The sequence below is a fragment of the Macaca nemestrina genome, chromosome 7, assembly GCF_043159975.1.
Source record: "Macaca nemestrina isolate mMacNem1 chromosome 7, mMacNem.hap1, whole genome shotgun sequence".
Lineage (NCBI taxonomy): Eukaryota > Metazoa > Chordata > Mammalia > Primates > Cercopithecidae > Macaca > Macaca nemestrina.
The window spans coordinates 91,972,379-91,999,072 of NC_092131.1; the positions used below are offsets into that span (position 1 = coordinate 91,972,379).

Genomic DNA, 26,694 nt, shown 5'->3' on the forward strand with positions numbered 1-26,694 from the left:
TGTCTCTTACTAGCTGTGACTCTGGCAGATTACTTAACTTCTGTGAGCCTCAATTTCCTTATCTGCAAAATTAGGTTGCCAATAACTTTTATAATAATAGATTTTGCATTAAGGTTTTGTAATAACTAAATTAGTGAGCATATTAAATAGAATACCTGGCCGAAGGCTCAGTGCTCAATAAATGATAGCTATTATTATTCTTTTTTTTTTTGAGACGGAGTCTCGCTCTGTCACCCAGGCTGGAATGCAGTGGCCGGATCTGATAGCTATTATTATTCTTACAAATAGTCATAGTAGTATACATAATACCATTATTGCACACGGAAACACTCCTTTTTATGTATATTGTCTATAATAACAACAACATTATGAATAGTAGCATGGGCAACCCCAGACTTAACAAGCTAATCTGTTTCTGAAAGTCTGAAAGTCAAACCACAGTAGGTTAAAGGCTACTTACAACGAAATTTGCAACTTTACTCTGAATCTGGTGTTATGCCAGTAAGTTGCATTCTATGCCACACAAATAAAACCATCACATCCTTTATATCCCTCCCTCCCTCCCTCCTTGCCTTCCCTCATGTATTGCCAGCACTGACAGCAACATCCTGGCAATCACTTGGAAGGGAGTTGGCACTGGTATAGGTCACATTTCCATCTCCATTAGGAAGTGGTAAGTACAAGTTTAGGTACTTACTACAAGGAGATGAGGTGAATGTGAGGGGAGTAAAAACAATTTTTTTTAGAGACGGGGTATTGGTATGTTGCCCAGGCTGGAGAGCAGTGGCTATTCTCAGGCACAGTCATAGCTCACTGCATCCTTAAACTCCTGGGCTCAAGTGATCTTTCTACCTCAGCCTCCTGGGTAGCTGGGACTACAGGTATGCATCACCATGCCTGGCTCAAGAGTAAACATTTTTTAAGTCAGATATGGTAATCTACAAGTTGTATCTTCTCATTTGAGAGTCATCTACATTTGTACAGTGCTTTCTAATTCTTATACATAAACTATCATATTTGACTTCAAAATAACTATAAAGGAAGCAGGATAAATATGATGTCTGGCTCATGGAAAATAAAATTTATGAAGCTCAGAGAGGTTCCGGTGACTTACTCCAGGTCACACACTGTGAAATGGTGGAATCAGGCTATAACCTGGATCTCTAGATTTGTAATTTGGTGCTTGTCCACCATAATTGGTCTATGCATGACCTGTGGGGTTAGAGCAGCAGGTACCTTTATTTTTAAAAATCTATTTATATTTTATATTTTTCTCACTTGAAAGAAGCTCTGATTTCTTAGAAATGTAGCCTGCTTCTGAAACGGCCTCATTTTGTTAATTTTATAAGTACAAAACGTAATTATATTTATGGAAAAAAATAATCTCCTTAAATTTGATTATCACTTCAATTGATTTTAATGTGTTCAGTATTTTAAAGTTACCTTGAACATATTAAATTGAAAATAGTATGTGCATTGTATTATGTTGGAAAATATTTCCTTTAGGGACTAGTAAATTATTTACTGCCCTCAGAGATGAATTATTCACTATAAAAATGCTTTTATGAGTAAAATCATATGATGCTTATTGTGACAGTTTAAGTTTCGAAGAGGCCTCATATTTAAATTTTTTTAAGTGGCACGTTTGTTTCTTACAAGTTAACAAAATTATTCAGCTATCTACAAAATAAATGTACTGTTTTATTCAAGGCCCATGTACTTTGACATATATTATGTCAAAATGAGTCAGCTACAGCTACAGTGGATAATACGTTATTTTTTAGTCAAGCTGACTTTCTAGCTCAGCAGGAAGTTCAGCCAATTTTAAGGTCTTCAAAGTGTTGTAATCTGGTTATTTGGCAATACTAACTATTAGGATACCCAATACCAATTTTCCTAGGGAGAAGTCAACACCTAAGCCAATACTTGTACCAGTAGCTATCTTTTCATATTGTTCAATACCTTACACACACACACACACACACACACACACACACACACACACACATACACACACTCTTTAATTCCTTTCTCTGAGGAAATCATCTCATATATTTTGTCCCTAAACACAATTTTAGCACAGATTTCTTTTTTAAAGTATAAAATCCCTCACTGAAATAAATTCCATTTGTTAACTAGGAATGACACTTTGTTCACTGCAAAAACAAACTTAGAGAAGCAATCATCAAGATAAACACAAGGAAGGAAACTAACTAATTGGTTCCAGTCAAAGAAACAAAAGCTTTCCATCTTATTCTTTGGCTGTTTTACTTTAAACACAATTACTTACCAAGTGGCAAAAATGCAAGACGGTTTCCAGCCATGGAGAGCTCATTGAGGCTGGGCAGCTGGCAGAGATGGCGCGGCACATACCATAGACGATTTCGGTCCACAGTGAGGTACTGCAGAGAAAGGCACATGTGAAGCCTCTCGGGTAAAGTTAGCAAACGATTGGTAGAAATGTCTAGTGTCTGCAGCTCCTTCAAATCGCCAACCTCTACAACCAAAATCAAAATTAGGATAAATTGCATCCTTATGAACTGAAATAAACAAAATGAATCAATATTATAACAGTTTAACCAAATGAAATCAGTAGCTGCAACTATTTCCACAAACATGAATGCTGAAGAACAGGAGTTTTGGTGAAAATGCAAATAATCCAACCTAGGTGGACGTCTTTAAATTACCCTGCCAGAATTTCTTAAGTGGAGAAAAGGGCCGGCTGGCATGGAGAAAAAAAGAGACACAAAGTGGTGAATCGGAACCAGAAGTCTGTCACTGTGGCTTCTACATCTTGATGAGTCAAGTTTGTTGCCAGGGTGAGAAAAGAACAATTACAGTCACTTCAAGGAACCTGGTTTTTGCTACTTGTGTGATTTTACCATCCATCTAAGAAGAAAATAGGAGATTTATGAATAATAGCAATGAAGTAAGTGCAACTTGTTCCTATGAGCTAAATAGATTTCTGGAGTAGAAATTAGAATGTCTTTTGGAAATGTTCATCATGGTAAAGGTTATAACAATAAAATGAGATACAGTTTAACTAACATTTTTAGATATTGTTTAGGCATGTGGCACCTTTTAAAAAACCCAAAGTATACATACCCTATAAAGATTTACTTTAATTCCCAAATTAAATACTTCCATTTACTCCATAATTTCCTCATCATTGATGCCTACAGTTGTCATCTGTTCCATGGTGAGTACAATTAGGTCCTTTTCATACATCAAATCACGTAAGACTTGAGTGAAGATTAGGAAGTTCCTTACAAGGAACTTAGTCCCTCAGGGAAAAATCACCATTTTAGGGGAAGGACATTTACTCTTTTCCAGGACAGCACATTATACTGAAGACCTAGTCAGCACTGTGCAGGACAAGTCTACTTTCACATCATGGAGACTTAGATGTCGAAGACCACTCTTCCCATTCTTTCATCCTGTCCCTATTCCTGAGCCATTCCTCCTAGGTTAAGATTTCCCAGGTTCTACCACTTGACAGTACCCCTCTGTGCACATTCCAGTTTGTACAACAGTTGGATTAGTATTAGCTATGTCTTCTCTACTGGATAACAGTCTTCTGCCATCTTGGATGCTCAACTGAACAGGGTAGCTTTTCTCATTGCTACAGACCAGGTGGTGGTAAACTATGGCTCACAGGTCAAATCTAGCCTGTGGCCTGCTCTTGTCCTGCCTGCAAGCTGAAACTGGTTTTTTTTTTTTTTAACATTTTTAAACGATGGTAAACAACAATAAAAACAAAGAACACGTGACAGAGATCATATGTGGCTTGCAACAGCTAAAAATATTTACTAGCTGGCCATTTACAGAAAAGGTTTGCTGATCTTTGCTACAGACCTTTTGTTAGAGAATTTAAAATAATTATTTTACTTTATAAAAGTAATACAAGTCCAAAATACCCTAACTCGTAGTTATTTTTCTAATATTTACAAATTTGTGCTGGGAAGTTCATACATTACTGCTCAATTTCCTCAATACTGAACAAAATATACACCTGCAGCGGAGCAGGCAGGTAGGATTCAGTATATAGCCTGTGACTCTGAAAGGGAGTTTTCTACTTGAACTTAACTAGTGCACAGGAGAGTCAATTTCATGCTTGGCTCCCCTGGCACAGTATTCCACCTTGCTAAGCCCGTCTATCTCTTTCACAAAACAAAAATGCTTTTGATTTTGGGTGTGTGGGGATAAAACATGAGGAAGAATCATCGTGTTTTATAAGTCATAAGAAGAAATACAAAGAAAAAGAGAAAAGAACTAAATTTAAAAATCAAAAAATGACTATGTGGGAGAGAAGAGCAACCAATCCCAGACTTAACATGGGCAGTGTCAAGACAAGAATGAGACAAGGCCTCTGCCATTGAGAAGCACATCACACACAACCAACAAGGTGCAAGAGGAGCTCAGAGAAGGTTATGTGAAGGCTTGGAGAAACTCTTCCAAAATTTACTGGAGATGGGAATTTGAATAAGGCACAAAGAAAACATGTAAAGGATTCCCAGCAGGGCATGGGGGCGGGGTTAAAACCATGAGGAAAGGCATGCAAGTGAAAAACTAAATACAGCTTGCACAATGGGCTCTTTGGGGACCAACAAATGACAAAGACCAATGGGAGAAGAGCAGAAAATAAATTCAATACAGAGAGACAGAGTTTGGTGGAGACAGGAATGATAATAAATATTGGGTAGAGGAGCCTGGACTTACTATTGTGAGAATATGACATCTCCTGAAGAATCTTAAAGGATGAAGGCATGTTTTTTGGAAAGGTTAGACAGGCAAATATGCAGAAAGCAATGATATGGAAGGAGATACGAGGCTGACAAAACGAGTAGGCATTTGACTAGAACAGATGCAGTGCGATAGAATTTGAAGACAAATTCCAGAGGTATTTTAACGAAAGCATGAGGTAGGCTTGATTTAATATGAAAAATAATAAAATAGGAAAAAGTCAAAGACAGTTACAAGCTTCTAGACTATTACACTTTAAATGTGCTGATGCCAATTCTAAGAATTTATTTTTATAGAAAAACAATTAAAATGTCATCAATACCTCTGAACTGCATTATTTACAAACCATCTACTTAAAGGTATTTGAAAAAATCCATCAAAATGTACATGGAAGCAAGTAAAATAAATGATTTTGAACATATTTCAAAAATAATTAAATGTGCAAAAAAGTGTTTTTACATGGCTGCAAAAATTACTAAGGCCTGCACTTTTTTTTTCATTATTGTAAAATGGGGCAACAAGGTGTGATTATGAATTTAAATTTTGATGAGAAATATTAAAAGACTTAAACTTGATAAAGACCAAGTAGGATAAATACAAAGAGACCCACACCTATACACATCATAATCAAACTATAAAAGACAAAGATACATAAAAAATCTTGAAAGCATCAATAGATAAATGGCTCATCATGTTCAGAGGCAACAAGAAGATAATTAAAAATATACAGTTAAAAAAAGTTGGCACAGTAATTGAAATTGCACACTAAAAATATTTATCTAACATTAAAAAAGGCAATAAAAGGAGAGGTACAGGGAAAAAATACAAGATATGTAGACTACACATGGCAAAATGGGTGATGTATTAATAAACATAATCATATCAATAATTACATTAAATGTGAACAGACTAAATAACCCAGTCAAATGGGAAGGCTGTCAACTGCATAAAAAACAATATGATTCAAAGGCACAAATAGGTTGAAAAGTAAAAGGATGGAAAAAAATACATACCATGCAAAAAGTAACATAAGAGAGAGCAGCTACATTCATATCAGAAAAAAAACAGACAAGAAATACTATAAGAGGCAAAGAGGAAATATTTCATAATAGTAAAATGGATAATACTTTAGAAAAATAAGTCAACTATAAATACATAGACATCTAACGAGAGTCCAACATTATATAAAGTAAAAAACTGACAAAACTGGAAGGACAAGCAGACATTTCAACATGATAGATGGAGATTTTAATACATTACTCTCAATAAAAATAAAACAACTAAGCAGAAAACCACCAAGAATATAGAAAACTTAAAACTACACAATCAGCCAAATGGGCCTGGGCCATAATTCTAACAGACACACTCCTGAGAACCATAATGCCAAATGTTGAAATCCTGAAAGATCCAAAATCCCGAGTGTAAAATCTTGAATGAAAATCACAATCCTGAAAGATCAAAATCCTAAAAGTATAATTCTGGAAAGAAATAATTTTTAAAAATTCCTTTTTAAAAAAAGACATGTATTTATTTTATAAAGAGGGTTTATTTTAGAAACATAAAAACCTAACAATACTTGATAGGTCACTTTACACAATAAAATAGGCAATAAAAACATATATTTTTGCAAGTATAAACACTCAGATATATTAATCATAGGTGCATAGGTATAATAGCTACAAGCAGAAAAACCATATTCATAAGGAAATATGTCAAAAAGCAAAATGCATAAATGCATACCACTATGCTTGGCAACTGTGTGCCGCCAGCTTTATAACTGCAGTCAGATGCATGAAATACCGTGTTGAACAACCTAAGTCTTCTGAAGAGATCAATGAAAAACTATGACGGGTCAACCACTGAATACGCAGTTATCCATATCCAAAGAGCCAGGATCTCAAGAAATGTTATCTTTCACATATGCAGATGTACAAAATGGACATCTCTTCATTTACTGAGGAAGTTTCAACCTTTTTCATACATGCACAGTGCTTATACCCAAAGTTAACATTGTAATAATGCACTTTCGTGGACTCAAATTTATAAAAATGCAAATTAGAACTCTCGAAATGTTTACAAATTTATACCTCCAGTGTTGGAAATTATGCGAAGATGAAATGCTCAGCATAACAAACTGGCACTATGTGTGAAGGGGCAGAAGTTGTACACCATTGAAAAATTTGGCAGGGGAGATTTCTTGTATTTTTTTGTTTGCATTTTCACTTCTAATATCTTCAAAACACTCTCTCCACTTGTATTTGGAGGGTGGTTGTGGTCTACAAATTTTTGAAGTGTATGCTGTCTATTTGAAAGTCTGGTTATTGCTTGACCACTACAATTAAGTGATTTTCTGTATTCATAGCACCAATTATATTTTAAAATTTATCTTTTACCATTAAGTAGCCGCATACACTTAATTTATCACAGCGTTTTTGCAAGGGAACAATTTCACTGATCCCTTCCATTGTGTTAGAAGGAATATGGTAAGAAGGAATGATACTTGGCTTCCCCAATACCAAATCTGTATTAGAGGTTTTCAAAGAGACAGAACCAATAAGATATGTATACAGATATATGAGAAAGGATTTATTAGGGGAATCAGCTCATGTATGAGAAGTCCCATGACAGACTGTCTGCAAGCTGGAACCCTGGGATATCTACAGTGTGGCTCAGTCCCAGTCTGAAGGCCTCAGAACTAAGATGCCAATGACGCAACTCTCAGTCTGAGATCAAAAGCCTCAGGACCCGGGGGGCTGCTGGTATAAATCCTGGAGTCTAAAGGATGGCAAGCCTGGAATTTTAATGTCTAAGGCAGCAGGAGAAAACGCTGTCCCTTCTCTGAGACAGAGACCAATTCACCCGCAGTATTTGTTCTCTCTGGGCCCCTGGCGTACTAGATAGTGCCCACCAGTAATGAGGGCAGATTTCCCCTACCTAGTCCACTCAGACTCATGTGCCAGTCTCCTCTGGAATACACCTCACAGACACACCCAAAATAATGTTTTACTAAGTTTCTAGGTATTTCTTAATTCAGTCAAGTTGACACCTAAAATTAAGTCCACGAGTCCACTCCTTGTCAACCTGGCACTCATATGCGTCTCCTTAAATCATACCTAATTTCCAAATAAAGACAATAACAAGGTAATAGTTCCACCTAACATGATGCAACTATCCTGGTACAACCAAAATGTACTAAAACTCCTTCCCTAGAATTAGGCTTTTAGGATTTCAACATTCAGGATTTTGATCTTTCACAATTGTGACGTTCAGAATTTTATGTTAGGAGTTCTGATCTTTAGGAAATTTGATCTTTCAACATTTGGGGTTCTCACATTCAGGACTGTATCTTTCAGGATTACAATCAGCACTGCAACCAAACTGACCTAATTTGACATCTAAGAACACTACAGCAAAATACACACATTCTTTTCAAGTGGACTTGGTATATTCTCCAGGACAGACCACATGCCAGACTATTAAGTCTCACATTTAAAAGAATTCAAATCATACAAAGTATGTTCTCTGATCAAAAGGTAACTAAATTAGAAATCAACAACAGAAAGAAATTTGGGAAATCCCCATACTTGGAAATTAAACAACACACTTCTAAATAACCCATAATAATAAAATAAATCAGAAGGAAACTTTGAAAATATTTTTGCCAAATAGAAACAACCAATACAAGACATCAAGATTCATAGAATGTAGCCAAGGAAATGACTAGAGAGAGATTTAAAGCTTCAAATGTCTGTATTGGAAAGAAAGTTCTCAAATCCATTTCCTAAGCTTCCACCTTTAGAAAGGAGAAAAAGAAGTAAAAACTAAATCAAAATAAGTAGAAAATAATAAAAATTATAGTAGATATCAATGAAATAGAAATCAGAAAAGCAACAGAAAAAAATGTCAATGAAAACAAAAGTTAGTTCTTTAAAAAGATAACAAAATTGACAAACCTTTAGCTAGACTAACCAAAGCAAATAAATACATGCACAGAAAAAGAAAACTGACTTGAATTACCAAAACTGGGAACAAAAGATGAAATATCACTATTAACTTTAAAGAAATTAAAAAGATTAAAAGGACATACTATAATATGAACAAATTTATTTCAATCAATTAGCAATTTATCTTTCTAAAAAGATACAAATTACCAAATTCAAGAAGTAATTAAAAATCTAAATAGATATATCACAAGTTAAAAAACTGAATTAGTACCCTGGCGCAGTGGCTCATGCCTGTAATCCCAGCATTTTGGGAGGTTGAGGCAGGTGAATCACTTGAGGTGAGGAGATTGAGACCAGCCTGGCCAACATGGTGAAATCTCATCTCTACTAAAAATACAAAAACTAGCTGCGTGTGGTGGTACACACCTGTAATCCCAGCTACTTGGGAGGCTAAGGCAGGAGAATTGCTTCAACCTTGGGGGCAGAGGTTGCCATGAGCTGAGATCGCGCCGCTGCACTCCAGCCTAGGTAACAGAGCAAGACTCTGTCTCAAAAAAACAAAAAACAAACAAACAAAAAAACCTGAATTCGTAATTTTAAATCTTTAAATCCTCCCATAAGAAAGACCAGGTCCAGATGGTCCTTGTCAACCTGCTTTTCTGTTCTATCAACTATTTCAATTCTATTATATATTTAAGGAAGAAATAATATCAATTGTTCACAAACTGTCTCAGAAAATAGGAGGAAAAACTTCCCAATTCATTCTATGAACATTACCCTGATACTAAAACCATACAAAAACATCATAAGAAATCTACAGACCAATATCCTTCATGAAAATAAGTGCAAAAATCCTTAACAAAATATTAGCAAATGAAAGCTAGCAACACTGAAAATGATTATTTATCATGAACAACTGGGTCTGAGATGTTTCTGAGTGTACATTTTTTTTAAAAAGGTGAGAAAGAGAATCCAGAAAAGCAATAAAAAAAATACTGGCAGGCATCATGAACTAGAAATTGTGAGAAATTACTGGATGACAGAAAACTGAAATTAAGTTAAATACAGAAATACCACAGAAAAGTCAGCAGCATCAACAAAGTGGTCAAAGCCTTTGTTAGCCACCATCCACCCAAGCTAACTCAGTAGCCTGGTTCTTTCCACAAAGTTGAATAGTAACTTAGCTGTATATCTGACTTTTTGCTTTGCCCCAGGACACGACCTTTTAAAGGGCAGGGACTGTCTTGCCCATCTTTGCAGTAACATGCCTTAGCTCTGTGCCTGGAACACAGGAGGCACCATTATCATTTTGCTGAAAGAATAAACTAGAATGTGATTAGCATACTGTAAAATGGCATCTGGACCTTAATGGGGGTCTGAAGTTAATTTTCCAGTTAAGAAAGTATACCTTTTAAAACCTTTCAATCATTTTTTATTTATTTATTTTTTAAAAAGCAAAGAACATACCCTTATTTTATTGATAATTTATGAACTGGGTAATGACCAAATCTGGGAACACCACTGTAACTTATATCCTCTACAGAATAGAGAGAAATAGGAAGGTGAGGTCCCCATAAGAGGCCACACTCCAACATCCATACCGAGTCTGTTCGTGTCTCCACCTCCACTGTTGACACTGAGCTCAGCCCATTACCATCTCTTGCCTGAACTCATCCAAGAAGCCTCCCCATTGGTCTTCTTGCTTCTATTCTCACTCCCTCCAATCTATTTTCTACACAGAAGCCAAAGTGATATTAAAATATACGTCAGATCATGGTCCTTCCCTGCCCCAAACTCTGCCCTTTCTGCTGCACATCAATAAAATCTCTAACACCATCTTACCAGTAACATGGTCTCCAGATCAGCCCTGGCCCACCTCTCTCCCCTACAAGTGGGTCTGATGCTAGAAATGTAAGGTTGGTTCAATACCTGAAAAATCAATGTAATATACGTGTTCACGGAATAAGAATAAAGCATTTCACAAAATCTAAAATCCACTCATGATAACTACTCTCAACAAACTAGGAACAAAAGGCAACTCCTTCAACCAATAAGAGGCATCTACAAAACACCTCGAGCTGAGAACACTACGTTAACGGTGTCAGGCTGAGTGCTTTCTCCCTTAAATTCCCCTTGTGCCTACAAGGCAAGCAGGCTGAGTGTTTCCATTGCTATCCAACAATATACTGGAGATTCTAGCAAAGGCCGGAAGGCAAAAACTGAACAAACAAAAAGCACCAAGAATGGAAGAGAAGAAGTAAAACTTTCTTTATTTACAGATAAAATGATCCTTAGTAGAAAATACAAATTAAGGGATCCACAAAAACTATTAGAACTAATAAACAAGTTTTAAAGAGTTGCTAGATACAAGATCAATATTAGAAAATCAATTGTATTTCTATATACCAGGAAAAAACAATTTCAAAATTAAATTAAGAAAATAATTCCACTCACAACAGCACCAAGAAAAATTATATACTTGGTAATAAACTGAACGAAAGTAGTACAAACCTTATATGCTGCAAACTGCAAAATACTGCTAAGAGAAATTAAAGAAGATCTAAATAAACAGAAAGATATTTCATGTTTATAGGTTTGAAGACAACACTGGTGAGATAGCATGCTCCCCAAACTGATCTGTAGATTCAACACCATCCCTATCAAAATCCCAGGAGGCTTTTTTTGGTAGAAATTGACAGGCTTATTTTAAATATTTATTGCTGTGTCATGCTGAAATTAATGTTGTATTACTGACATAGAGTTACAATGCATTCTTTTTGGAATCCTGGAAGAATCCTACTCCTTTCACACCACTCCCAATCCTTTCTACCCCTTCCCTGGGAGCAAACATAAGTCTGTACACCTTATTTCCGTAGTGTCTCTAACTTTACAGTTGTTTGCATTGTTTACTTTTGTGCTAAATATACAATACCTTGAAACTTTTCAGCTACTTATAGAGTATCCTGAAAATGATTTTATTATTGCCACATAGTAATTACTTAGATTAGGCACAAAAATAACATTATGGTGTCAATTTCAAAAGAAAAACCCAGTAAGTTCCCTTTAAATCATAGTTCTGCGCTGATGCACAATGACCTAACCTAAAATTTAAATGGGAATGGGAAGGAAGCCACCCACTCCACACCAAGCTAGTGACCACAGAGAGTCAATAACAGGCTTGCTATTTTTAAGCACTTGCTTTTTCCAGTACCACTAAAAATAGCTCTAAGTTGAGCTCCAGAGCACACTGGGCTGAGAACATATAGAAATTCCTCTTTATCCGCGGTTTAGCTTTCTGAAGTTTCAGTTACCCGCAGTCAACTGCAGTCTGAAAATATTAAATGGAAAATTCCAAAAATTAACCATTCATAAGTTTTAAATTTCATGCCATTTTGAGTAGCGTGATGAAATCTCGTGATGTGAATCATCCCTTAGTCCAGTGTATCCACACTGTCTACCCTCCTCGCCCATTAGTCACTTAGTCATTTAGGTTATCAGATCAAGAAAATGTAGTGTATATAAGATTCAGTGCTATTTGAGGTTTTAGGCACCCACTGGGGGTCTTGGAACATACTCCCATAGATAAAAGGGGACTACTGTACAAATAAATAAAAGACAACATTTCAATGCCAAATTTCATTTGGTGTACAGTAAGTCTTCCTTTTTATATCCATTTTCTTTCTCTTGACTGAGCTGTGGAATGTACATACTCTGGTATGTACAAATAGGTTCAAACCATAATCCTGTTACTTATTGGCTATGCAACTTTGGGTTATTTACTCAACTATTTAGATCATCAAATCGCTGTTAAAGAAAAAAGAGTAACACCTAACTCAGGAGGTTAATAGTGATTAAAATATCCCATATAATTCAATAATACACAACAGAAAAGTTAGTGTTTATAATTTCAGTTCATCATACTACAAAATATTCTAAATGTAAACTCAATATAAATACGTCTGTAATTGATGTAGTTTTTTATTACGAAAATAACTGCAAACACAAATATGTTTGTTAACTCTAACACAGAGAAAAGTGCTCTTTACTGGGAGATAGATGACCTTCAGAAACTGGGAAGCACTACCTTCCTTAGACAAATAAAAAAATTAAAAGCAATTCAGATTCACTTGAAATATTAGTCCATTTTTAAGGCTAAGAACAGCATTCAGGATGTCCCACACCCTTAAGTTAACTGCAATTATCAAACAATGCAACCTCTTAGACATTCCTTGTGACAATTGGGATTGAATCCTAGATATAGTCTAAAATCATTTTTTAAAATGATTATCTTCCTAAGAAGGAGTTCAACCCGATTCTCTGGTATGAGGATTAAAATCCTTTCACACTGAATTATCATATTTATGTTTTTAAATCCAGACTGGTCACTGCAAATAAGCAGCCTATCTAGAAAGGACCTGGTTTCTACACGTGAGCTGAATCATGCTCACAGACCAGGGAGCCAAAATCAAATTGTGGTAAATTATGCTTAATAATACAAACAAACTTTGATACTTCCATTCTGAGATGTTTCTGAGTGTACATTTTTTTAAGAGGTGGGAAAGAGAATCTGCAAAAGCAGTAAAAAAAATACTGGCAGGCATCATGAACCAGAAATTATGAGAAATTACTGGATGATAGAAAAGAACAGAAATTAAATTAAATACAGAAATACCACAGAAAAATCAGCAGCATCAACAAAGTGGTCAAAGCCTCTGTTAGCCACCATCCACCCAAGCTAACTCAGTAGCCTGGTTCTTTCCACAAAGTTGAATAGTGACTTAGCTGTATATTTGGCTCTTGCTTGCTTTGCCCCAGGACATGACCTTTTAAAGGGCAGGGACTGCCTTGCCCATCTTTGCAATAATATGCCTTAGCTCTGTGCCTGGAACACAGGAGGCATTATCTCTTTGCTGAAAGAATAAACTAGGATGTGATTAGCATACTGTAAAATGGCATCTGGACCTTAATGGGGGTCTGAAGTTAATTTTCCAGGTAAGAAAAGTATACCTTTTAAAACCTTTTAATCGTTATTATTATTTTTTAAAAAGCATTTTATTATTTTATTATTTTTTTAAAAGCATATTATTTTAATTTAAAAATATTACTATATTTTTAAAAACACACCCTTATTTTATTGATATTTTACGAACTGGGTAATGACCAAATCTGGGAACACCACTGTAACTTATATCCTCTACAGAATAGAGAGAAATTGTGGAGAAAGGTAGGTGAGGGCCCCATAGGAGGCCACACTCCAACATCCATACCGAGTCTGTTCGTGTCTCCACCTCCACTGTTGACACTGAGCTCGGCCTATTACCATCTCTTGCCTGAACTCATCCAACAAGCCTCCCCATTGGTCTTCTTGCTTCTATTCTCACTCCCTCCAATCTATTTTCTACACAGAAGCCAAAGTGATATTAAAATATATGGCAGATCATGGTCCTTCCCTGCCCCAAACTCTGCCCTGGCTTTCTGCTGCACATCAATAAAATCTCTAACACCATCTTACCAGTAACATGGTCCCAGATCAGCCCTGGCCCACCTCTCTCCCCCACCTCACTACAATCTAATTACCTTGTCCTTCCTTCTGTCTGGCTCAAAGAAGTGTCAAGTTATTTCTTCCCTCGGAGCCTTTGAATCTGTTATTCCTCGGTCAGGAATGCTCTTTCCCAACTCTCCAAACTGTAGACTCTTTCTTGTCTTTCAGAACGTTACTATCACATTTTCACAAAGGCCTTCCCTGACTTTAAGCAGATTTCTTATTTCTCAATTGTAGCATCTTATTTATTCCCTCCCTGCATTTACTTATTTAATTACTTACTCATTCATTTACATGTCAAACCACAGTGTGTACTTCCCACTCATAAGAACAGGGGCTTTGACTTTGTTTGCTGCTATATTCCCCATATTCCTAGCACCTAGCAGAGTCTAGCACATGATAGGTGCACAGTAAATATTTTTTGACTTAATTAATGTATTCCTTAAACTGCCTCACTTGTTCAGTGGCCACAGACCAGACTTGCAGCTGCACAAAAACCTCACACTTACGATTCAGATTTGTTGCTTAGCAAAATTACAACAGTTGTGGACTTTTGAGGAAACTCACAAATCCTTGGAGGAAAAAAAGTGAAATCCAAGACTGCTAGAGGTTTGTTGCACATTTAACATAATTTAAGTTTTCCTTAATGTCTTATAATTATCTCTGTGAATGCAAGTGATGGGAGTATTCTATAAGACATTACTGACAGAAGACCAGCTGCCCACAAGCTAAATAGCCCCAGTCTGTTATGCATTTTCAAATTTGCATGTGTGATCTGCTAAATAGCTGACACAGTTTTACAGAAATAAATGTAATGTGCATAACTTAGAGTTGACTATAAAATAATGTAACTAAATTTTCAGCAGGCATGTCAGAAGTCATGTAAGCAAATAAATATTGCCCTTCAAGATCATAAGCCAGCAAAACCAATCCAATGATATGTGTTCATTCACATTTTTGAAATTTCTGGTTTGAAATTCTCTTAAGATCTTGATACAAAATTTTTTCATGGATTCTAGGGATCAAATCTACCCCCAAAATGATAAAGATATGATACCATCAATTATATTGAGAAGAACATGCCTCAAACTCTGAAGGCAGGTCCAAAAGAAAACATTTTTTTCATGTTTAAACAAGATTGGCATCCTCTGAATAACATACTCAATGACAGCTCAGAGGCATTCTTATAACAATGATGTTCTTTTGTTTTTGGAACTATTTAGAAACTCGATTAGATCTTATTTAAACTTAAAAACCATGAAGTCTTGTTGGAATAAATATATCTTCAAGATTAACTAATTTGAAGGAATTAACAATGATCTGACTTTATAAATTTGGAATGTGGGTATATTTGTTTAACTATTACATCATTTTCACATTTGGGAAGGTACAACCAGATCCACCCAGTTTGGCAAAACCAAATCTATGCCTTACCTGGTCTATTTGATGGGCCAGAAATAGTTTGATTTTGGTTCACATCATGATCCAGTAAGTCTGAAGGAGTGACTGCTTGTAGGGCTCAAACAGCACCAGCATATTTCTCCATGCTCTTACTACACTCTATTATAGCTGCATGCTTACTAGCATGTGTTCCCTCCTATAATTCCAAGTGCATAACATGTTTCAAAGGCACCAGGAGTTAATCAGGTGTTGGGAAACTTGCTTTGGAACCTATCCAGCAATTATTTTGGCTCTAAAGAGTGATGGTCCACAAATTTAAACATGAACCTATGTTTATTTTTTTATAACCCTTAGTAATACATTACTTAGGATCTGCCAGTATAGGACACAACTGTCCATATTATAAGAGGCTTGCTATATATTCATAACTTTTGAATATGTGGCAGGTTATATTTAGTAACAAATGACCATAACTTAAAGTTAACAATACCAGAAAGCACACCAAGAAAATTTATTAATCATGCATTTGTCTAATATAAACAATATACAAGAACTTAAAGTTAAAAAAATTAAATCAGCAATTAAGACGACCTCTTAACAGAATATCTATTATATTTATAAAAGATAATTAAATATTATTTGGGAGCTTTAAAATAAAATACTCCCGGCTGGGCACAGTGGCTCACACCTGTAATCCCAGCACTTTGGGAGGCTGAGGCGGTTGGAATCCCTGAGGTCAGGAGTTGGAGACCAGCCTGGCCAACATGGTGAAACCCTGTCTCTACTAAAAAGTACAAAAAAAATTAGCTGGGAATAGTGGCGGGCACCTGTAGTCCCAGCTACTTGGGAGGCTGAGGCAGAGAATAGCTTGAACCCAGGAGGCAGAGGTTGCAATGAGCCGAGATCGCACCACTGCACTCCAGCCTGGTTCTGTCTCAAATAAAATAAAAAATAAATAAAATAAAATAAAACGTCCCCAAACATATGACATCTGACAAACATAAGAAAAATGAATTTGATTTAAATATTTATGTCCAGGTGTCAAGCTTGCCAATTAATTCCCAGTAAAATTTTTTAAATGTTAAAAACAGTACTTAAAAAAAAATCACACTGTTTTGACATTTTACCTCATGCTTTGTGTGTGACTAAATTATGCACTAGAATTTCATTCAGTATTCTTCCAAATAAGTTATTTCCCAGGTGTTCACTGGGTAGCTAACCAATTAGTCATTAAAGTATTCTTGCTAAATGACAATTATAATATAACTAACTGCTAGAGAGAAATAGCATTTATCTCTTTTTCAGATATATTGTCTTTGATTTTTAAAAGCATTTATTCTAAAAGTTAGCATCTTTGTTATCGCTTTGTGTCTGTACATGGATTTCTATTTGGAAAAATCCTTTATCTTCTTCATTCTTCAAGATTCATGGAGATCACATACGCAGATTTTCATTTTATGTTTTATTTTAGCGATGGTCAATTTTACAGACTTCTTCTAGGTAGGCTTTTTTCTCTTTACTGAGTTAGCACAATGGGGTTTTTAGGCTTTGACCTGAATGAGGCCACTAGGTGTCTATTGTTGGTATAAAACTATTATAATCATTGCCTCAAGAAATATCACAGCATCACAGTCCAGAATAAAAATTTATTTTTTAACTTTACTACTTTGCACAGGATAAGTAAAAGTAATCTCTATTTTACTTGCTGGAAAGAATGATATAATAATGATGACTGCTTTCATCTCACTTTCTAAATTCAAAACAGGAAGAAATTTTAAAGGAAAACATTTTAGTGTATATATATTTCAGATTACCAAATTGATTAATTCCAGTTTATTTCTTTGAAATTCCCATAAAAGAATTACCATGAAAAATAGAAAGCGGCTGACGACCTCCCCTGATAGAACACTTGGAAACCACTGGAAAAACACATGCACAACATATAAATTATCTAGTTTAAAAAAACACCTCTCTATTAATTAAAAGAATTACATGTTAAATTCAATATATAATTCTGATTTCTAAACCTTAATATATAGCCTTTGTAAGAAACAATAAGAAACTCACATCATAATTTACATGAAAAACACTGCGTTAGAGATTTCTGAATATGCACGTATTGGTTATTAATCTTAATACAAAAGCAAAGTCTCTAAATTTACTGCCTGCTCTTATTTAGAGTTCTCAGATAACCACCTACAGAGTGAAAAAAAAGACTCAAAAATTATTAATATCAAGCGTAGAGATGAAATGTGGCACAGAAAGATGTTATCTTTCCATTTCAAAATTTCCTATGCTGTTTAAACTTTTACTTCTATTGCGATGAACTACTTCTACAATAAAAATTAATTATTTAATGGTGCCTCGTCACACACTTTGGGATTCCTTAGAACAAGAAATACAACAATTCTAAGCACCTGCTACATTTTTATTTATTAGTTGTATTTACTTTAGCTAAGAATTATCACACTGAAATCTGTGATTAAAATTCTAAAAATTTGGGTTTCCTAATGATATTCTGGTTCACTGCAACAGAACACAAAAATTTCATAAATGTGTATATATAATGCTTTTATGTAAATCTATATTGCTGAGGGTCTCACAAGTTCTGTCATTATAAAATTCTTTTAAATCTAAAATTTCATAGTTTCTGTCAGTTACAAGTATAGAAAATTGTATGATGCTTCTAATGAGAACACATAAAAACATATTTCTTCAGATGTCTATTTATTCTCAATCTTTGCAAAAATACTACAAAGAGGACGACTGCTTTACTGCAAGGCAGTCAGTACACACCAGAATTCAAAATCTTTTATTGTGTTCTATAAATCTTTTGTTGTGCACTGCATTAACAAAGCTTTTAAATGCTCCTCAATAATAACAAGTAACAACACAGTGGAAAAAAACAATAAAACCTGTATGTTTATAGAGAACAGCAAACACTTCAATGTTGCAGAGATGGCGTGTGTTTTATAAGTCATATTTTTTTCAGAAATGCTTTAATTGCAAATAAAATTTCCAAGAATACTAACATTTTCCAAATTAATTTTATGTTCGACTCTCCTATTATTTGAACTGGCAGGTTAGCAAAATGTAGGAATTATTTCAAAACAACACCCCAAAAAGCAACTTAAAAAACAGAACAAAAGAAAGCTGACATTTAATTTTAAATTAACTTTAAGAAAAACCAAATGTCTGTAATAATTTTTACTACTGGCCTTATGGAACAACACACATCTCAAGTAGTGGTTAATCCAACTGTGTTCACAGGAACACCAGTTCAGAGCAATGTTCTCATGGTCTAGTAAGTTTAGGAAAAACAATATACTATACTGTTTACTGTAATACACATTAACCTATCACAGAGCATTATTGAGTCAGGAAACCCACTTAATTGTGATTCACCAGGAGGTTCCCATACATTTGGCCACTGCACACTTTTCCACAGAACATGTAAAGAAAGTTTGGAAAAGGTCGGTCATCAACCTTTTAAGGCACATTTTCCCTAGGTACTCCATCAGAAAGGCATAGACATTTTTAATAGTAGTTCTAATATTTTTTCCTTTTTTACAGGAAAAATAAAAAGGAATTATCTTGGACTCTGCTCAAGAGAAACGAAATGAAAAGGGGATGCTAAATCCTAGTCTAATACTCGTGGTCCTTGGCGTACTTGTGTACATGCAACATTTATGAGGCTCTGATTATTATAACTTTAGGCTGTGCTATTAAAAAAAAAAAAAAAAAAAAAAAAGCCCAGTAGGTGGCTCACACCTGTATCCCAGCACTTTTGGAGGCCAAGGAGAAAGATTGATGGAGCCCAAAATTTTGAGGCTGCAGTGAGCTATGATCACACCACTGTACTCCTCCAGCCGGGGCAACAGGGCAAGACCCAATCTTTAAAAAACAAACAAACAAAAACCTTCCCTGGTGTCCAAGCTTGTATCCACCATGGTCCTTTCAATAGATACTGTTTTATTCTTGTAGTTCTCTGGAAGGATGTTCAAAGAGTTTTTTTTTTAAGAGTTTTCTATTTAAATCCTACCTCAAATTTGTCTTTGTATAATAATTATCTCCTATCATCCATTAATTTTCTACTTTCTTCCCTATAGGCAAAAACAGGCCTTCAGCCCCTTATAGCAGATGTTCCCAATACAGTAATAGAACTTAAAAGTTTCTCACAAAATATGGAATGAACTGTATTCATAACCTCCTTCAAATCTTTCCACCAAAAAAATGACTTTCCTTATTCCTTAATTCCTATTTCTCTAGTTCCTTATCAGAGGCAAGTGGTTTCTACCAAATTCTTCACAAGAAATTCTTCACAAGAAAATAAAATTAAAAGGAAAAAAAGACCACTGTTTTGAAATGAGTCTACAAAAATATGGATACAACTACTGTTCAAATAATTATTATTTCCTTTGTATTCACTTTCATTAAGAGATATTAGTATATATAACAAATTATATTTAATGAGTAACCAAAAGTATGGATGAATTGATTTTTATATAACCTTACATTCAGAAATACTGTCAACATAGATACAACAAACTTTATAAAAGGCTTACTGGTTGAGCCAATATAGCATTAATATCTAAATGTTTTATTTAAGTTAAAATTTCTAGAAAACATGAGCAGATTCCATTAATAGCACACAAAAATTATTGATTTGATGCTTTACTCAATTTTTTATTGTGTGATGCTTTTTGTTACGAATTCATAATTTAAAATAAGAATTTCGTGAGTGGGAAACAGGCTTCTAGTAGGTGAAGATAATATTTTTCTTTTTTTGGAGACAGGTTCTCGCTCTGTTGCCCTAGCTGAAATGCACAACTCACTATATCCTGGAACTCCTGGCCTCAAACTATCTTCCTGCCTCAGCCTCCAGGTGTAAGCCAGATGCCTGGCCTGAAGATGGTATTTCTGATACCTTATCATAATCATGACTATTATCATAGTTGGTGCTTAAACAAAATTGGGGCCACAGAGTAGCAATCAACTTCAAACCTTTCTATATGGCCTCTATCATTACCCACAAAGTAGCATTAGCTAATTTGTACAAAACCAGGTAATAGCTGGAAAAAATTAAAAAGAAAAAAATATGATTGGTTCAAAATATATGGACTTATAACAGCATAAGAGTCTATAATTGTTTCAAAATTGAGTTTAACCAACAAACAAGCATATGGACTGTCAATAGCACTACTGGCGTGAGATCCTAGAATTCTATTTCCCACCATAAAAATTTTAGGACAGTAGTAGTGACTTTCCACTGGAAGTTCATTTTAAGCCTATAAAAAGAGAATAAGAAAGTTCGTTTGGTTAATGATTCAAAACACCAAGAAACTTTCTATCACAGAAACAATTAATACAGAAACAGTACCTAAACAATGACAGTATCTAAACACAACATCTAAAACAATAAAAGGAATTTACTTTCCTGTTACCTAGATATTACTGTCTGTTGATCTGCTGTTGTCCTCAAAACTAAATTATGTTTAATATTTTAAATAAATAATCAACACTGAAATTATACTGTGCTCCTCTGGGAATTTTTACAAGAACTTCATGATTACTTGTTTGATGATAAAAAAAAATTTTTCATCCTCTGAAGAGCTGAAAATCTACAAAAAACATTTTCTAGCTTTTACTATTTTATTCTTTGGAGTAAAGAGAATAAAAATTGATGTCAAATAACACCCTATGCAAATAAAATCCAAGATTTAAAGTTGTATATACATCTTATTGCTTTCTGAGAAAGCTATAACCAAAGATTTACATTTGTCTTTAGCAATGTGAATCTGCAAGAATGAAGTAAATTTCATTGTCCTGCATGAGCCACACTTCAAAAAAAAGCTAATATCAGAAAGATTTCTAAATGTATACTTGCACTAAGAATAATTAGCTAAAATGACAAGTTAAAGGCTACTTTCTCCACTAAAGATTGATGTTCAAACATCTTATAGAGGAACTTAAAACCAGGTTAGGTGAAGGGGGTAAGAAGGCTTTTATATACTTTAAAGCAGTTTACATACCTAGACAAATACCATCTCAGTAAGTGAAAGAACATAAAAACACATTCCCAATGTTTTTGTCAATAACTGTGAACACAGGAACCTACCCAGTAACTTTAGAAGTGCTACAGAATCAGAGATGATAAAATATTGTTACAAATTCATGACAAAAATATGGATTCCACAGCTCTGTGAGCTCCTTATATCTTTTAAAAAATTATTTATTGATTCATTTATTTGTTTATTTACTTAGAGACAAGGTCTCACTCTGTCACCCAGGCTGGAATACAGTGGTGTGATCACAGCTCACTATAGCCTCAACCTCCCAGGCTTAAGTGATCCTCTCACCTTAGCCTCCCAATTAGCTGAGGCTACAGGCATGTGTCACCATTCCTTGCTAATTTTTTATAGAGACGGGGTTTCATCATGTTCCCCAGGCTGATCTCAAACTCCTAGATTCAAGTGATCCACCTGCCTCAGGCTCTCAGAGTGCTAGGATTACAAGGATGAGCCACCACACCTGTCCAATATTTTTAAATAGTTAATTAAATAAATTGCTTGAGAATATTTTGGAAGAACAGCAGCCTGGGGCATGTGAAAAACTCAGTTTCTCCACCAAAAACCAGCATAACACTGGACAACACTCTGAAAAACAACTATTTCAGAACTCTAGAAATCAACCAAAGGCAGACAATAAATTCAGTAGTGTTTGTTCTACAAAACCTTCATTCAAGAACAGTGGAAGTCTGAAGCCTTTTTTTGGTTGGGATGGCTCCTATCACATCCTACCTCCAGCCCAGACTACAAGAATAGTAGTTTATCAAAACAGGACTAAGGAAACCAAAAGCTTGGCTACCAGAGAGAGCACCCTCAATTTGGGGCAGGGGACAAAAATCCCACAGCTTTGTCACCTAAAAGTGGCAAACTCTGTAAGGAAAAGAAAAAAAAATGTCAACCAAGAATTCTACATACAGGAAAACTATCCTTCAGCCATAAATTCAAAATAAAGGCATTCTCAGACAAATAAGAAATGAGAAAATTAGGTGCTAGCAAACCTGCCCTATAAGAAATATTAAAAGGGCTGAAAGAAAATGATTATCAGACGGTAATTCAAAATAACAGGAAGGAGTCAAGTTCTTTTGAATTTATTAAGACTTGCTTTATGGCCTAGCATATGATCTATCCTGAAGAATGTTCTATGTGTGCTGCAGAAGAATGTTCAATGTGTGCTGCTAAAGAATAACACGTTCTGCTCCTGTTGAGTGGAGAGTTACCTTAGTTCAAGTTGGTCAACGAAATTGTTCAAGTTTTCTATATCTTTACTTGTTCTCAGATGCCAAGAGAGGACTACTAAAATCTTCAACATAATTGAGTTGTTTATTTCCCCTTTCAATTCTGTCATTTTCTGCTTCATGTATTCTGGGCCTCTTCTGGTAAGTGCATCTACATTTATAATTGTTCTATCTTCTCGATATACTGATCCTTTTATCATTATAAACTGTCCTTGTTTAGTTCCAATATTTCTTGTCTTAAAAGTGTATTGTGTCTGTTATTAAAATAGCTACTACAGCTACTATTTCCTGTTTGCATGGTATATCTTTTTCCTTCTTTTTATTTTGGCCCGTTTGTGTCTTTGTTCCTAAATTGTATCTTTTCTGACAAAATATAGTTTGGATCTTGCTTTATGATCAAGTTGGAAAACCTCTTCCTGTTGATTGTAGTGTTTAGACCATTCATATTTAATGTAATTATTGATGTTGTTATATTTACATTTGTTATTCAGCTATTTTTAAAATTATGTCTCATGTCTTTTTGTGTCTGTTTTTCCATTACTATTTTTTATCTCATACAGTCATGAATCACATAACAACATTTTGGTCAACAACAGGCCGCAGATGAGACAGTGGTCCCATACAATTATAATGTAACTAAAAAATTCCTATCACCTAGTGAGAGTTGTAGCCATTGTAACATTGTAGCACAACTCATTACGTGTTTGTGATGAATCTGGTGTAAACACAAACCTACTATGCTGCCAGTTGTATAAAGGACAGCACATACAAATACTGTACATAATTGATAATAAACAACTCTGTTACTGGTTTATTAATTATACTATACTTTTTATTTTAGAGTGTACTCCTTCTACTTATAAAAAAAATTAACTGTAAATGAGCATTAGGCAGGTCTTTCAGGAGACAGTCCAGGAAAAGGCATTGTTATCATAGGTGATGACAGCTCCATACATGCTATTGTCCCTGAAGACCTTCTGATGGGACAAGATTAGAGGTGGAAGACAGTGATATTGATTATCTTGACTCTGTGTAGGCCTAGGCTAATGTGTGTGTTAGTGTCTCAGTTTTTAACAATAAAGTCACATTGTGTTATAACTGCCTATAGTATTCAGTATAGCACCATGCTGCACAGGTCTGTAGCCTAGGAGCAATAAGTTATACCATATGGCTTAGTGTGTAGCAAGCTATAATATCTAGGTTTGTGGAAGAGTACTCTGTGATGTTCACACAACAACAAAATCACCTAACAACACATTTCTTAGAATGTATTCCCATCATTAAGCAGTGCATGACTGTAGAAATATTTGTGTATTGTTTTAATTTCCTTTATTAGTTTTTTAGCTATACTTCTTGAGGGTTTTTTTAGTGATTATTCTAGGAATCACAATATATATCATTAATCACAATATATTTCAGGTTAATACTGGCTTAATTCTGGTAAAACACAGCAACTTTGCTCCAATATAGCTGTTTCCACTTTTCTCATTGTTATGACTATTGCTTTAAATAATCTTTAGGGTTTTTTAAAAGAAATTAAGAAATATACATATTCAGCCCTTTATATTTCACATACATTTACCATATCTGATAGATCATATTCTAGAGCAGGGGTGGCAAATGTTTTCAGTAAAGGGCCAGATGGTAAATACTTTAGGCTTTGTAGGCCATGTACAGATTCTGTTGCATATTCTTGGCTTCTTAAAATACTCTTTAAAATTTTTAAATCATTCTGAACTTGCAGGCAAATAACAACAACCACAAAAAGACCACTGACCAGATTGGGTCTGTGTGTCATAGTTTGCCAACCCATGTTAGGATATAAAACAAGTCTTACTAAATTTCTTTTTTAAAACTGAAAACATACAAGAATATAGTCTGACCACAACAGAATTAAATTGAAAATCAACAACAGGAAGAAACTTGAGAAACGTCCAAACACTTGGAAATTGAACAATACACTTGTAAACAACTCATGGGTAAAGAAGAAAATTAGAAAATATATTTGAAATGAATGAGAACAAACACACAACATATGTAAAGCAATGAAAGAAGTACTTAACCTGAAATCTGAAATGCTCTAAAATCCAAAGATTTCTGAGTGCTAACATGATGCCACAAGTGGAAAATTACATACCTATCCTCACGTGACAGGTTGCAGTCAAAATGCGAGTACATAACACACAGTTTATTCCATGTCCCCAAGACAGAAAAGACCCTCCCAGTCCCCTTTAGCTGAAATATATCTTTTCGTGCACGCCCAGATACCCCCACACAAGCAAACCAACAAAGGGTAGTGAAAGGGCATGGGTGCAGGCTAAGGACACCAACAGCAGGTTCCCCACCATGACCCACACAGGGCCAAGACCTACGTGCATTACTCACTGTGGTTTTTTGTTTATTCTCTGCTTTGTGGTGTAAATATATTGCTGAAAATGTCAAAAAGGCCTGCAAATACCTCTGTGGGTAACAGTGATAAGAAAAATAGGAAGCATTTGTGTTTATCTAGAGCACAGAAAGTCAAACTGTTGGAGAAACTGGACAGCCATGTTGTGTGAAACACCTTACAGAAGAGTATGGTGTTGGCATGGTCACCATTTATGACTTGAAGAAATGGAAGGATATGACTCTTAAATCTCTTAATTTATAACAGTTCTCCCTCTCCCTTCTTCATTTTCAGGTCTTTCATTTACTTACACGGATTTTTGTCTTATAGAATTTTCAACATCCTCAATTTGGATTATTGTGCCTTCATTGTGTCATCAAAAATACTCACTTATCCCTTGTTTACTTTGCTTTGGCATGATTACATTATAAGGAGAGAGCTATACACTTCCAATTTCATCACACAGGGTAGTAGTACATGATGTCTGCTTGTCCCACTTTTAGTGAAGTTAAGATTAACTAGTAGATTCTAGTGTTATCAGCCTGATCCATTCAATACAAAGCTTCCTATCAACTTTTTACCTAATGGTTCAGGAAGCTATTAATGATTTTGCCAAGATATTTCATTAGAAATTATAAATGTTGGTTTTTAAAATTCCATCATTCCTTCTATATGTATTAACTGTAATTATTCCATGTAGAAAAACTCTTCCCTCTTCAACTATTCAGTTACCCTGAAAAATAGTTGTTTTAGAAAAGGCAGAAAAATGTTTGGTTCTTTCCCTTTAAATTTTGAAGAACAACTTGGTACTACAACAACCTCCAGAGTTTACCAACAAGTTTTTAAGAGCACCATTACAAACTCATAGATGTTTCTATATCTGATGTGTTTCAATACATTTCAGTCATTGCTTTTTATGCTTGAACAGTCCACTTTTGACTTCTGTACGATTTTCACATGACCCTCAGTAGTCTCTGACTGATTCTCTGTTTTCTGGCACAAGATGTTCCGAGGGTGCATCTTCCACAAGTTGTACCTCAAACCCAGCAACCTGGCTCATTTTAGTGGGAAATGGTGTTTAAAAGTTTTAATCTCTTTGACCTGGAATTCTTCACCACCTTATTAGCTCACCAACGCCTTTAAAACAGATTCTCCCAGACTCCCCACTCCGCACTGTCCTCAAGGGAGGGTTGGTCTGAGTTATCTAGTCTTCCAATTCTATAAGCAGAAGTCCTAAGAGAAGAAACTGTGGAAGAGAGTGCCCAAAAGCTTTTAAAAGACATCTTCCCGGCTGGGTGTGATGGCTCACCTGTAATCCCAGCACATTGGGAGGCCGAGGCAGGCAGATCACAAAATCAGGAGTTCGATACCAGCC

At 35.1% G+C, this 26,694-nt stretch overlaps 1 protein-coding gene across 5 annotated transcripts in view; it reads right to left on the bottom strand.

Moving 5' to 3' along the window:
- LOC105479406 (leucine rich repeat containing 28) overlaps positions 1-26,694 on the bottom strand; it is a 129,069-nt gene that overhangs the window by 45,188 nt on the left and 57,187 nt on the right. For all 5 annotated transcript variants that reach the window (XM_011737340.2, XM_071100594.1, XM_071100596.1 and 2 more), the window contains one exon: positions 2,291-2,497. In XM_011737340.2, coding sequence (XP_011735642.1) covers positions 2,291-2,497 — 207 coding nt within the window. The remainder of the gene's footprint in view (positions 1-2,290; positions 2,498-26,694) is intronic.